The 13,711-nt window shown below is 42.0% G+C and overlaps 1 protein-coding gene across 1 annotated transcript in view; it reads right to left on the reverse strand.

Moving 5' to 3' along the window:
• ATP1B3 (ATPase Na+/K+ transporting subunit beta 3) overlaps window positions 1-13,711 on the reverse strand; it is a 36,701-nt gene that overhangs the window by 9,357 nt on the left and 13,633 nt on the right. The window contains exons 2-4 of the mRNA XM_037051487.1: window positions 6,709-6,837; window positions 5,266-5,373; window positions 1,696-1,880 (exon numbers count right to left, since the gene is read on the reverse strand). Of these exons, the coding sequence (XP_036907382.1) occupies window positions 1,696-1,880; window positions 5,266-5,373; window positions 6,709-6,837 (422 nt within the window). The remainder of the gene's footprint in view (window positions 1-1,695; window positions 1,881-5,265; window positions 5,374-6,708; window positions 6,838-13,711) is intronic.

The following is a 13,711-nucleotide window of genomic DNA, read 5'->3' on the forward strand; positions in this document are numbered from 1 at the left end:
ATGCATAAATAAGCGGAAAAACAAATAGACGTTTTTCTCTCTAAAATTTTAAAAAGTAGAAGAATCCCATTTTAAGACTCTCATGGTGCCACTGAGTTCTGCAGAATGAGCCTACTTCCATGTTTGTAGCTGACATAAGTCTTGCCTGAATGATAACATATTTATCCACCTATTTTGTGAGATTTTGGACATTTTGAATTTATATGCATTTTACATGTGAATGCCTGTAACTGTAAATATTCCTTGCAAAAGACAGGTATCAGAGTAACCCAGATAATCATATAAGCAGCAATAACTATCCTTGCCCTCACAATGACTTTGGAACAAACTACAGTTGGTGTGCACATCTCACTACTGATCCCTGTGTGTCTGGTGTTATCTTCCTGGCACGCTCTGCAAAGGCCGCCCCACGGGCAACTATAATCTCAGACCCTCATCGTTCGAAGAGGACATATTAAAAGAAAATAAACTCAGAGTTGGCCCTGCGGGAGAAGGAACTGGAATTTCTCTTGGCTTTATACGAGGAGTAGGTTTTCCAGCAATCAAACTGTCCTGAGGACACTCCTAGGAGGCTGGGATTATAAAAGGCATTCCTATTAAAGGGGAAAATTTAATTCATTTTACAAGCTAGATTTTCCAGTTTCATATTACTTTTAGCTTGCTTTGTTAACCTTAATTCGTATAAAGTCTTGCTGAAAAAGCCCTCAGTCATTTACTGCTGCCTACTCTGTGTCAGGCAGCATTTTGGAATGATTTCTGGAGGGCTGTGGTACAGACAGGATACAGTCCTTGTCCACTGGGGGAGGGGAAGGGGGGGCTGGAGGGGCGGCAGTATGGGCATTTTAGGATCTGGCTGGCCCTCCCTATAGGGAACTCCTTATTCAGCAGTGCAAACTTCAGATGACTGAAGCTGTATTCCTACTGGGGATGGTAGCCATTTGCTTATGGGATGATGACTTTAGTGACATCTGAACTCATGACCTCCACCTGTTTAAGAAACCGCCCTTGCCCTGAGTAAATGCCCAGGGACGCCTTCGCTTTTCAAGGGGAGGCTTGCAGGCCTCAGCAGGATGACTGTATAGAAGGGCAGCAGCTTCCTTTGCACCAGAAGGCAAGTTATTATCACTTACACGGGGAGACAACATCAGCTTCTGAATCTACTAATGGCTATCCAATTCAGGCATCTCTTCTGTACAACACAGCAAGATGCTGCTAACTGGCTATAACTGAGCTCACTAGAGTACAACTTTATCTGTGTTTCTACTACTTAATTAATTACACACACACACACACACACACACACACATATACATACTATAAAAATATGCTTTCCTACTGAAGTCAATATTTCATTTACTCCCATGGGAGTCTGAATCACTTTACCACACAGGACTCAAAGATGGCGCTGCACATTCACAAAACTGTGCTTTGGGCGTGACCCGTCCTGTGAGGCATTAATCTACGCCTAAATGCGCGTCACTGCCTCCGAAAGGGAAACATGGAAGATGTTTGTACTTCCTAAACCATGACTAATCTGTGAACCAATCTTGTTTTGTTTCCTGTGCCAGAGGTCAATCAATACCACTGTTAGCCTGCTAACAGGCTACCCTAAATGAGATAACATTTTAAAAATACTTGCCAGCTTAACAGAGGGTATTAGGAAAAAGCAGCAATAGCAGCAAAACATGTACATACTCTGTTCATTTTCACAAGAACACAAGGGTGTCCACTGGAGTAGCCAAAGGTAGGGTCATTAACCCCACTGCATTCTTCAAGTAAGGTAACAGGAAACCGACATGCTTTATAAACCGGACCCTTCTGTTCAAAGAGCGTTCCATCTGGACAGTCTATGAGATTGTTCTGTGTTTCTGAAGCGTATGCTAGAAAGGAAACACATATGCATGCACAGATCAGCTGAAGAGAGATCTTAAACACAACCAGGAATACACCCTCCTTTGGGCAACATTCTCCAAAGACAAAAAGAGCAATGCTCATTATTAGATAATTTGAGGGGAAGAACATTAAGTCTGTTCCTTTAACTGTGAAGAGTTACCTAGTGCTCTAAAGTCACGCATTTCCACAATGATACAAGCTGGATTACAGATCTCTTTTCTTGCCATCAGGTGGTCCAAGCCAGACATGGTGTCATCCGAATGCCTTCTATGCTCCCGGCCCAAGACACCATGGCGAGGACATAAAAAGGCGCTGCTGCCGCCCTTCTGCACTTACAGTGCACGGGGAAGACGGATGTTACACAGAACCTCGTAATGGAAGGGTCTGAAGATACACAGTGCTATGTAGTCTATGCTAAGGGGACCTGAAACAGAGCTGAGAGCTGATGTTAGCTTAGAGGAAGGTGTTTTTAGCAGACATGGAAGTAACTAGGTTGACTAAAAGTGGTAAAAGAGTAAAAACGCTACAACTTGGAGAAGGGGAGGAAAGAAAAGAAAAGGGAGAACTACAAATGCCTGCCCGAAGCTTGCCCTGCACTGGTACAGCGTTAGGCAGACGCAGTACAACACTGAGCAAGCCTGATGCGGCCCCTGCTCTCACTGGGCTCAGCATACTGGAAAGTACTCACTACTGAGCAGCTCATATACAGTGCACAACAGCATCTTAAAAAAAAACTAATGGTGTGGCTTAAATGAACTGGGGGACGCAAGTCTTTGTCCTGAAAGATCCCATGAAGTTCCAGCAAAGTCATAGGAGGCTTTTCTGGCCCACCCTTTAAAACTGCAACCTTCCCAGCTCTCCCTAACCCCCTTCACTGCCTTGTTCTCCTCCACAACAGCGATTACCTTCTGATGTGCCACAGGGCAGGAAGAGCCACAAGGAGATTTTTCTTGTGTGTACTGATGGAACCCAGAAGAGTGCTTGACACAGAGAAGGCACTCAAAACAAGTATTTGTTGAATAAACACGACTGCAGCTGGGAAGGAGTCGGGCAAGGAACTGTTTTCATTCATTACAAACCTTTCTTTATTATTTGATTTTTAAGCCATGGACCTTGTTTCACCAGAAATAAATGTATCTTTAACTATGAAGGGAAAGAGACTTAGGAGGGCAGCTAACAGAAGATGTGGGATCAAAAGAGGATTGTGATTTAAAATGGGAAAGAACGGAGGGTTTTACATGAGGGTGGGAGTATCCAATAAAGAGGCCCCACACACCTAGGAAAAGACTGCAAACAGTACGATGTTTCAGGTTTCCGAGACAGGAGCAGGGTGGGGGCCAAAGCCTGGCTGGTAGCACAGCCTCCCTCCTCAGGGAAGGAAGTGCACCACAGACCAAATGAGCGTGAGACTGTGGGCTGGCTGTACCAGCAGCAAGGAAACGGGTAATTCCCATCTGGGTTTCAATTTTCTCTTGAAAGAGAAACAAAGATGATAGCCATGCGCCACTCAGTGACAGGCGTCTACTCTGAGAAATGCACCCTTAGGCGAGCTCCTCCTTGTGCGAACACCAGAGAGTTCACTTACACCATCTGGGAGACACAGCCTATGACTCTGTAGGAGAGGAAAAGGCATTTTTCCTGTCCTTTTGGATTTTTGGCTGAGACATCCCCATAAATAAAAGATTAACAGGAGAAAAACAAGAATTTAATAACATGTGTACCTCCTGTATACACAGGAGAAACCAACGAAAACGGTTAACTTGCCAAAATGGCCCAAAGCTGCCACCTTAAATACCATCTGCAGCTGAAGACAAAGGAAGGCATTGGGTGGGGGTGCCGGTTATGGGAGGCCACCTGGAAAAGCACAGCGAACAAGGGTAAGATTGCTAAGCAGGTTTGCATACTGTCTTCGGCATTGATAAAGAGATTCCAGTGAGAAGGTCCATCCCCTTACACATGGAGATTGTCCTGGCAAATGTAAAGGTCTTTTAGCAAGGGTAACTTCTAGTTGGTTTTCAGAGCTGCTCCCAAGGCTGCTGTGTCTTCAAATTAACCAGCCTAAAATGATCCCTATGCCACAGGCATTTTGGGGTGACAAATTCTGTACAACATGCTGCTGTACTGAATACCGTTGGCAATTGTGACACAATGGTATTGGTGTAATGTGTTGCACTACAGCCTTATGATGGGTTGGTACTGTTGTTAGGCAACAGGAATTTTCCAGCTCTACTATAATCTATCTCATGGGACCACTGTGGTAAAAACAGCCATTAGCCGAATCATCAGTATGTGGTACATGACCGTGCATGAAGAAAGTGGGTTCTAAAGGAAAAGGCAGGGAAGTAGAGGTTTGAAATATTTATCCAACTCCACAGTTGGGTCAGGTAATGGAGCAGGTTGAGGGAGAGGATCAAGTAGTCCAATGCTCATCAGTCCTGCTGAAAATCTTTCTTCAGCAGCACCTGGCTGCTCAGGGGCAGGTTCTAAGGAAGAGCTTCATCCAGGAATTTTATGGCTCCATCCAATGCAATGTATGACAAATACACAGAGGCAAGGGATTTTAGAGTACTAGCAAGAGTAAAAAAGAAATAACCCATGGAATTTTGACAAGAAGGAAGCTTGGTTATGAGGGGCTAGGATAAAAGGGCCAGTAAATTGGAAGTCTAAATGAGGCAGAAGACTAGTGATAGAAAGTTAAACAAGCAAACTGCAAGGATAGAATGTTATGGCAGGAAAGCCTTAACCAGGGGTTTGGCAGTGGAGTCCTACATGTTCTAGGGCATGGCTGTAGGGGTGTGTGGCCAAGGAAAAGGCAAGATGATAAAGAGCCAAGAGGCCAGGGCATCTGATGATTATTCATGTTAATACCATGGGGTTAAGCCAAGCAAAATGTAAGAAAAAACTGGGCCAGAGTGGCTACTAGAACGCTTTACAACTGGTAACTCCCAAAACCTCAAAACTGATAGAGATTTTTTAAATGAAATCTCTGTCCCGCACACAAGCACAACACTGGATGCAAAAGATCCAAGCACTCAGAGGCATTATTTTATATGATATAGTTTTACTTTATTCCTTGAACACTTTCCATTTTAATGCAGATATACATATTATGCCTTAACGAACTTACTCATGTACTTCTTACAGGATAAAAAAACTCAAAGCAACTGCCCACAGGCTTAGACCCCCTTGTTCCACAAGTGAGAATATCACAACTAATCATGAAATCGACTTGTAAGTCCTCTTAGTTGATCACGTCTGACAGAAAAAAAAACCCAGGTAAAATAACTCTAAGAATGATGTTCCCAACATAATAATAATTTGGTACTAGTTTCCATAATAACTGAAACCTTTATCTTATTCTAAGACACTTACGCTTTAGAAATTTCTTAAGGTCTTCAATGTACCCTTTATAGGACTCTGGATCAGACATAATGAACGAAAACTCCAACGCTGACACCGGTTTTGGAAAAACCATAAGTCCTATAACGAGATAAAGGTGAAAGGGGGAAATCAACTGTAGTAAATTCCCTTCTCTCTTTCCTCCTACCCCTAAAAAAACAGATTTCAGTAAGTTATATGGACATTTGTGTTCACAGGTACATTGAAATCATCCAGAACTCCCCACTTCCAACTATGGAGGTCGACATCTACAGCAAAAGAATCTCAAATCCTCACAACCACTCAGGCCAATTAGAAACTCCCCTAAATCTGTTGGCTACAGTTAATTGTAATTGCTCTGTTCCTCCGAAGAGGCAAGTTTTACTTTGCACTTTCTATATTCATTTTCTATCAGATAGTTTCAGTTTTGCCAATGTGCCATTAATATGTGGAGAAAATTTTAGCAAATCAAAGAGCCCCTGTTATTCAAACAGCTGTATGGAAACATTTGGGATGAAAGCTCACCCAACTCAGTGAACGAGGCCTAGACAATTTCAATTTTTGGTGCAATCTTCCTTCCTTCAACGATAAACACTGCTCTATAAAATGTGGTCCTCACCCTGGCTGGTGTGGCTCAGTCAGCCTATGGACCAAAAGGTTCCATTCCCAGACAGGGCACACGCCTGGGTTACAGGCCCGGTCCCCAGCTGGGGGCAAATGAGAGGCAGCTGATTGATGTTTCTTCCCTTCTTTCTCCCTCCCCCGCTCTCTAAAATTGAATAAAATCTTTTAAAAAAATGTGGAGTATACTGAATTTGGAGTATAACAACCAACAATTTCATAGCAGGAGCCCACACTCATGTATATAGTACATTTTCTGTGCTAAAGTATATTCTCCAGTATCCTGATTCCCCCCACTTAAGATTATTAATAAAGCAGGTACACATTAAAAGTATATTCATTTTATTCTCTATTGATGTATCATTATTTAATACTTCTTACCACTTCCATACTAAGCAATTGAAAAAACATTAAGTGTGTATTTTATAAGACTAAGGCTCTAACCTGAGCTAGAGCCAAAATATATACTTTATAAGTAAAGTAACTCAAGACAAAGTGAAACAGCTACATATATTCATAAAAGCCATTTGTACCTATAAATGCATTGGTCAAATTTGCCTTTAGTATAATTCTCAATATTCACTTCTGCTTACTCGTGGCAAAAAACACAAGATTTATCAGCCTAATATGTAAATATTAAAGGTCTTTGTATCAGTATGTAAATATTAAAGGTCTTTGTATCGGTGTGTAAATATTAAACAATTAACAAAATCAAACTCTTACATCATCTACCACCAAGGTTTAACAATCTTTTATCTGCTCTGTCAAACATTTGTGATTAAGCTATAAAAACCACGACAACAGCAAGTTAGTTACCTGGACTAGAAATCTGGTCACGATATTTTGGAACCTCATCGTTCAGTGTCTGAAGCATAACCCACATTGTGAACGTGAAGAGTGTAGCCAGGAACCCATAAAAGACTAGGTAGAAGAGCAAGATCAAACCTGTAAAAGAAAAGAAAACTTATGAAATTTAGAGATATAAACATACTTTGTGTGTGTGTGTCCAGATTAAAAAAAAAAACAAAAAACAAAAAACCGACCACTGCAAGGCCAGGATGCCAAGCTCTGCCATGCACACAGCCACATGTCTCCATATTCAGAATATGAGCTTGCCTAAGTGAGGGGTATTCCAGCAAGGGAGCACCCACCCATCCTTTGAACACTCCTCTCCTCTAATACTTCCAGGTACAAGTAAGTAGCTTCTACAGAGCATGTTCTGGTTCAAGGTCAGAGCTTTAAAATTCCAGCCCATGGGGGAGTGTTTCCCAAACTGGACTGATGCTCTCTAGAAAGACAAAAAATTATTTTAAGTGGGACAAACCCAATCTATACAGGTCCTTTAAGTGGCAACTAGAAGAGGATTAGTATGCCAATCCCATATTTTACACAGTAATTATATGCAAAAATTTAAGTGTTAAAAAGTGAGTTGAGCCCTGGCCAGTGTGGCTCAGTGCATTGAGTTGCTGGTTCAATTCCCAGTCAGGGTGCATGCCTGGGTTGCAGGCCAGGTCCCCAGGAAAAGGCATTCAAGAGGAAACCACACACTGATGTTTCTCTCTCCCTCCCTCCCCCTGTCTAAAAATAAAAAAGTGAGTTGATTTAAAGAATAGCCAGGAAATGTACAGAAAGGCAAATTGTGAAGATCTGCCTTTAAATAAAGTTCAGGAAACACTGGTTGGGTGGAAGGCTCATGCAAAAGTGGAGGGAGGTCAAGACTCTGGAGACAAGCACCCCAACCAACGGGCCTTCACAACTCTACTGCGAAGCACACAGCAAAGCTGGCAGATGCAAGTCTCAACACCAGGGGCTTAATCTTTCCCACTTCACAATCTGAAAACACTGATTGCGCTAGCCTAAGCCAGTGACCTTTTTTCTGGAGAACATCTAAAAATAGTTATTTTTCTCAAATGTCTATATCTGAAGTTCTAGTGGTCATCATCAAAATTACAGAGTGTTAAAATTACATGTTTACAAAGTGATCAACGAGTATTAAACAAATCATCAGGTATATAGTATAACAGTAAGTGAAGAACATGTAATTTCTCTGAGTTGAATTAACATCAGCTTTATGTCCCAGCCTTAAAGCCCATTTTTTTTGTTTCCTCAATTGACTCCTGGCAGAGGGGCTCGGGGGCAGGGGTTCCCAACCTGGAATCTGCGGACTCCTCACCCCTACTCCCCAGAAGTTTTCCATAATGATGTATTTCAAAATACATCGCCCTCCACCCCCCCGCCAGAAGCAGCTCTGCTACATTCTGATTCTCAAAAGACCTCATGACCCCAAAACAGATTTTGGGAAAAGCTAGGTAACTCTTATTTCTTCACGGCAGCCCAGGAAACTGTCTCCCTTTCCCCACTTTTCAAGTAAGGGGGAAAAATAGTTAAGGCAATTTCATTTTAATTTAGGCTAACATGCCCCCGTCCCCACCCTGCCCCAATTACCAGGAGGCCAAAATAGGGAGCGAGAGGACAAAAGGCAGAAAGGAGAGCATGTCACCTTCAGACAGCATCACTGCCCCACCCACACAGCGACCCTGTTGCAGGGAAAAAAAGGGAAGATAAATCTCAATGAAGCGATCAGTTAACTAGAGAGGGAAAAGAAACACATGTGAAGTTCAAAGGCTAGTTTAGTGACATACAGGGGAGAAATGATTCTTGCAGATCTGGATGTTCGCAGGGTCTACGGATAAAACTCTCCACCCAGTCGATCACAGTGGACAAACACTGTACATAAATGTAATGAGTGTGGGCTTAGTTCCAATAAAACCTCACCTCCAAACAGGCAGAGTGTGGCCAGAGAAGTCTGTCAACCAATGCAGTAGGTATTAAACAGAAGTTTCAAACAAAAGTGCTAAGGGTTCAATTATTTAGCATTGTTTTTAAGTCATCTCAAATATTTTTATCATACCATTTTCAAAACTTCATTTTAAACTTTAATAAATACAGCCAGAAAGCAAATAAACATAGAGTTGACCTGAACAAGCTGTATCCAAGTGTGAGTTCTAAAGAACCATTACACAACAAAGTGTTCAAACTTCACAAAATACACAAATTAACAGCCATGTCCCAAATCTGATGCCACACACTAGTGCATTAAATCAATATTGAATGTAGGGAGTGTACAAACAAGTAAATAAGTAATTTCCAGCACCAAAGCGAGTTTTCCCTACTTGATTTAAAAAAAAAAATTGTTTTGCCAGAAGACCCAAACCTAACATTCAAAAATTAAAATTAATCTCACTTACAAATCTCATTCATGAAACAATAGCAACATTTAACCTCTTTTCCCCTAAAGGAAACAAAAACCCAGAAAATAAGAACAGAAATTGTAAATTGCTGCTCTAACAGGGGAAACTTGCAGTTAGAGACTCAGATGCCGTTTCCTGATGGGCCTAACACAATGCAGGGGGCTCAGGCTGGAGGTGACCTCCGTCAGTAAACAGGCAGGCGGACGCAACTGCTCATGTGCCCTGTCCGCCCAGTGCTAGTCACTGTGAGCAGGAAACAATAAATGAAGCCTAATTCGTGCTTATATTACTGATGTTCCCTAGCTTAAAATCCTTTAAGAATTTCCTTACCTCATTAACCAACTAAAGAAAAATAGACTAAAATTCTGAAGAAACATCAGTTTCTTAAATAGTCTGAAGTCAACAGAATCATAACTGAAGATGTTTACTCAAAATATGCACCCAAAAGTTTGATGCTGTAATTACACCACTGTCCTAACCGTACGGCGGCAACACAATCCTATGGCTCCACGTTCGCTCTCGGATCTACGGCACATAAGAGCACTGTCAAACGACCAAAAACTTCTGCAACTCCCCCAAACAGGAATTGCCCCTTCTCCTCCCTCTTCCTTTCTGTTCCTTGAGAAGCCCTGTTTTCAAATCCTTTTCCTCTCTCTGCTCTTGTTTTGATGAGGGGACAGATGCAGCTGCGGGCTGTGCAGTACGGTGATGACATGCACCGGCCATGCCAGTCAGGCTCAAATCCTGGCCTGACCACTTTGTCCCACCTGGGAAAAAAGGGGGCAATAATAGTATTTAATCAATTTAACTTATAGAAATGAAAATAAAAGTCCAGGGATTTGATGACATAAAAAGAAAAACATCCAGGGAGAAAAAGGCCAACAAAGTGGAAACATTTTTTGGAATAATGCTGCAACTAGGCTTAAAGGCTAAACTTAAGGTTTAAAGTCTAACCTAGTCAACTGCATTTTACTCTCAAAAATGTTTTAGCAAACGAGGTTTGATTCATGTGGACTCTTAAGCAGCAAGGAGTCTGGCCAAGGTTTACCTGGTGTCACCCATGGGAAAGAAAAGTGGCTGGTTGTGTCCAGTCACTCCCTTTTAACAGCAACCAGGTGTCTGACAATTCCGTCTCGGCACCAGCCACCTGGAGTAGCACAGACCCTACTAAGCCAGGGCCCGGGCCTCCCAGGAATGAATGCCCTTACTTCAGACGCCACCCAAACTTGTAAGCAACTGGCTACCAACCTGGGAGGTTCCCACTACCCACCCCGGGGGGTTTGGTTCTTCACCAGATGACTTGGAACTCAGGAAAGGACTACTCTTAGGATTATGGTTTTATTATCAAGGGTATACAAAGGGTGATGTCTGGGAGGGAAAGCAGTTTCTTGTCCTCTCCTCTTAGAATGAAGGCCTACTGGCACATCCACGTGCTCCCCAACCTTGAAGCTCCACCTCCACTAAGCTTTAGTACCAAGAGCTGTTACTGAGGTTTCATTAGGCAGATATGACCAAATCATTGGCCACGTGACTGAACCCCATCTTGCAGCTCCCTTAGCTATCCTCCCTGGGGGTAGGGTTAGCTCCAAATCACGTGATTGGTCCCTCCCGGCATTGGCCCCCATGGAACCTATCTGGAAGCCCCACTATGTGTCATTCTATTAGCACAGTAAAGACACTCCTGTCACCCTGGCACCCCTGTGTGCTAGGACCCTGGGACAAAGACCAGACAAACTATTGTACAACACCAGCACACATAACCTGGTCATTAGGCTTCATCAAGGCCTGCACATACATGTTCACTCAACACACTGAGATCCTGTGACCTGACTCCCTCCTGCAAACTTCCTAGCTACATGAGGGTGCCTACATCCCAGAAAGACTGCCTCTCCTCAGAGAACTTTTTCGGCTGACCAGAAACTACATCCCCTTGGCAAACAAATTAGTGTTTTCCTTACAGTTTAAAAAACTTTAAAGCAGCGACAAAGACAATTTTTAAAAAGTTAACTATGGACTTCCAGACAAGATGGAGGCATGCTTCGCCTCCTCACACAGCTACAGCAAAAATTGTAACTAGACTACAAAACAAATATCACCCAGATTTGTCAGAAAATTGAGCTGTATGGCAGTCTGACAACCAAGGATTTTAAGAAGCTACATTCGTCCATATGGTAGGAGGGGTGGAGATGCGGAGAGGCGTGGAGACCAAGAGTGGTGCTAAGTGGTGCAGAGAAATGGCGGAGCCGGTGGGGAAATTTTCTTAAACTAATGAGTATGTATTATTTTTATTACATGCAATCAAATTTCATATACTTATTAAAATTATGATGTTATAAAGGATTAAACAAGACTGAATAACCTGCCCAAGATTAACCTACCAGTAAGAGACACCAGACCAATACCTCTCCATGTGGTACCTTACTTGGCCTGTTCTCCCTGGAAGCCTCAGGTTATTCCTTATGTAATCAAAACTCTCATTCTCTGAAAAATATTTCAACCATTCTGAGTTACTCAAGGTGATAGAAATTTACACAGAACAAAATTATCGTAAGTGGCAGACACATAAACCGGGAACTACAGACATCAGGTGTTAGGGGAAAACACAGGAAGAATGAACCATCTCTCGCAGGGAGAGGAAGGAAGGAAGGAGATTTCATCAGACAAGACCACCCAGAAACAAGTGAGTTGGCCCACCAAAGATGGAGAACAGGAGCTGTATACCTAATACAAAATACTATCAAATGTAAACTGTAATTTAAAAAATTTTAAGCAAAAGAAATTTAAAAAAATAAAGGGAAAGCATTTATACGAGTATGACTTTTTGAGACATCAACTTGACAACACCATAGTGGAGAGTTAAAAAAAATAAATAAAAATAACTGAAGGAGAACAGGAGGGAGCTTTGGATCAAAAATGACTCGACCAGAGGATTCCGCAGCAGCCGCCGCCAGGTGAGTAAACTGTGCTCCTGCCCCCAAACATACTCGGCCCCTGGTGCCAAGCAAGTAGGACCAGCAGCAGCATCTACTCTGCAGTGGGAACAGGGAGCATGGGGCTTGGGCTTCAGCCCAAGTGTGGCCAGTGTCCTACACGGGTTGGTAAACAACCTAAAGGACTAGAGTCTCCATACCTAGACCATCTCTCGGCTACCACATGTGCGACCTACATCCCCAAGGCTGTGACAGGAAGTCTAAACACAAAGGGAAGGAGCACAGATCCAATAATTATAAAATACTTGAGAAAAGACTAATCCAAAGAAGTTACAAACTCTAAACAAAGCCACACGTTACCAAAATGGGTTATAATGACAAATGGGTTATAATGCAGCAAGGGAGAGGGAGAAGTGTAGGTATAATAAAAATTATAATTATAGGAGAGTAAAAGGTGAAAAAAGATTTTTTAAAGAAACCAGCCTTCATATTTTGATTATTAAAAACACAGTAGATAAGCTGAATTAGAGGGGAGTCAAATGTTAAAAATCCAGATACTTAAGGAAATACGCAAACCAAAGACTGGGAGAAAATTTTGCAAAACATGTAACCAACAAAGAACTTACTAGAATCTAGAATACATGAAGAACTCTTAAAGCAACAGTTTTTTAATGGGCAAAAGATTTGAACACAAACCACCCATATGTAAAGCTGGGAAAACAAGCTCACGAAAAGGTGCTCAATATCATTAACCATCAAGGAAGGGCAAATGAAAACTGCGAGCCACCACGACACATTTACCAGCATGCTAGAAATGTCAAAGACCATCAACACCAAGTGATGGCCCAGGAGTGGAGCCACTGAGACCCACACACTCCTAGGGGTAAGTACCAAAACACAATACAACACAACACCATTTTGTAAAACACTTTGACAACTTCTCAAAAAGCAAGCAACATGCACCTAAGATAGGATCCAGCCAATACATTCTGAAATATTTGACCAAGAAAAACAAAAGCACATGTTCACAGATGAAAGATACATGAATACTCACAGATGCTTTATTTGTAATCACTAAAAACTGCAAATAACGCAAACGCACACTGACACGTAAATAAATTCTGCTACATCCATATATGAACCACTCAAAACAATTATGCTGAATAAAATAAGTTAGTCTGCTGCTCCCCAAAAGTATACACTACACGATTCCTTGCATTTAAAATTTGAGAAAGCACAAACCGAAGTGTCAAAAAGCAGATCTATTTTTGTCTGGGGACTAGGAAGACAGAAGGAGACAGATTACCAAGGGGCAAGAGGAAATCAAAGAACATGAAGACATTCTGTGACACTGGGTAGAGAGACAGAGAGGGAGTGTATGTCTGGGAATCATTGAGATATGGGGACAGAACCACAACACTAACAAATCTAATAGTTTACCAGGAAAGGGGAGGGGGACGCTCCAAGAAATATCAAATTCCTTATCTAGATCAGCACAGATTTAAAAACACCGAAAAAACACCCTATATCTAGACACAAACAAGAAATTTCACAACACCAAAACTAAAGAGAAAATTTCATAAAGCTTCTAAAAGATAAAATAGGTTACCTACGGCAGAGAAATATGACATAGCAGAT

Source organism: Sturnira hondurensis, unplaced genomic scaffold (genome assembly GCF_014824575.4).
Source record: "Sturnira hondurensis isolate 20B ecotype Veracruz unplaced genomic scaffold, ASM1482457v3 Scaffold0000867, whole genome shotgun sequence".
Lineage (NCBI taxonomy): Eukaryota > Metazoa > Chordata > Mammalia > Chiroptera > Phyllostomidae > Sturnira > Sturnira hondurensis.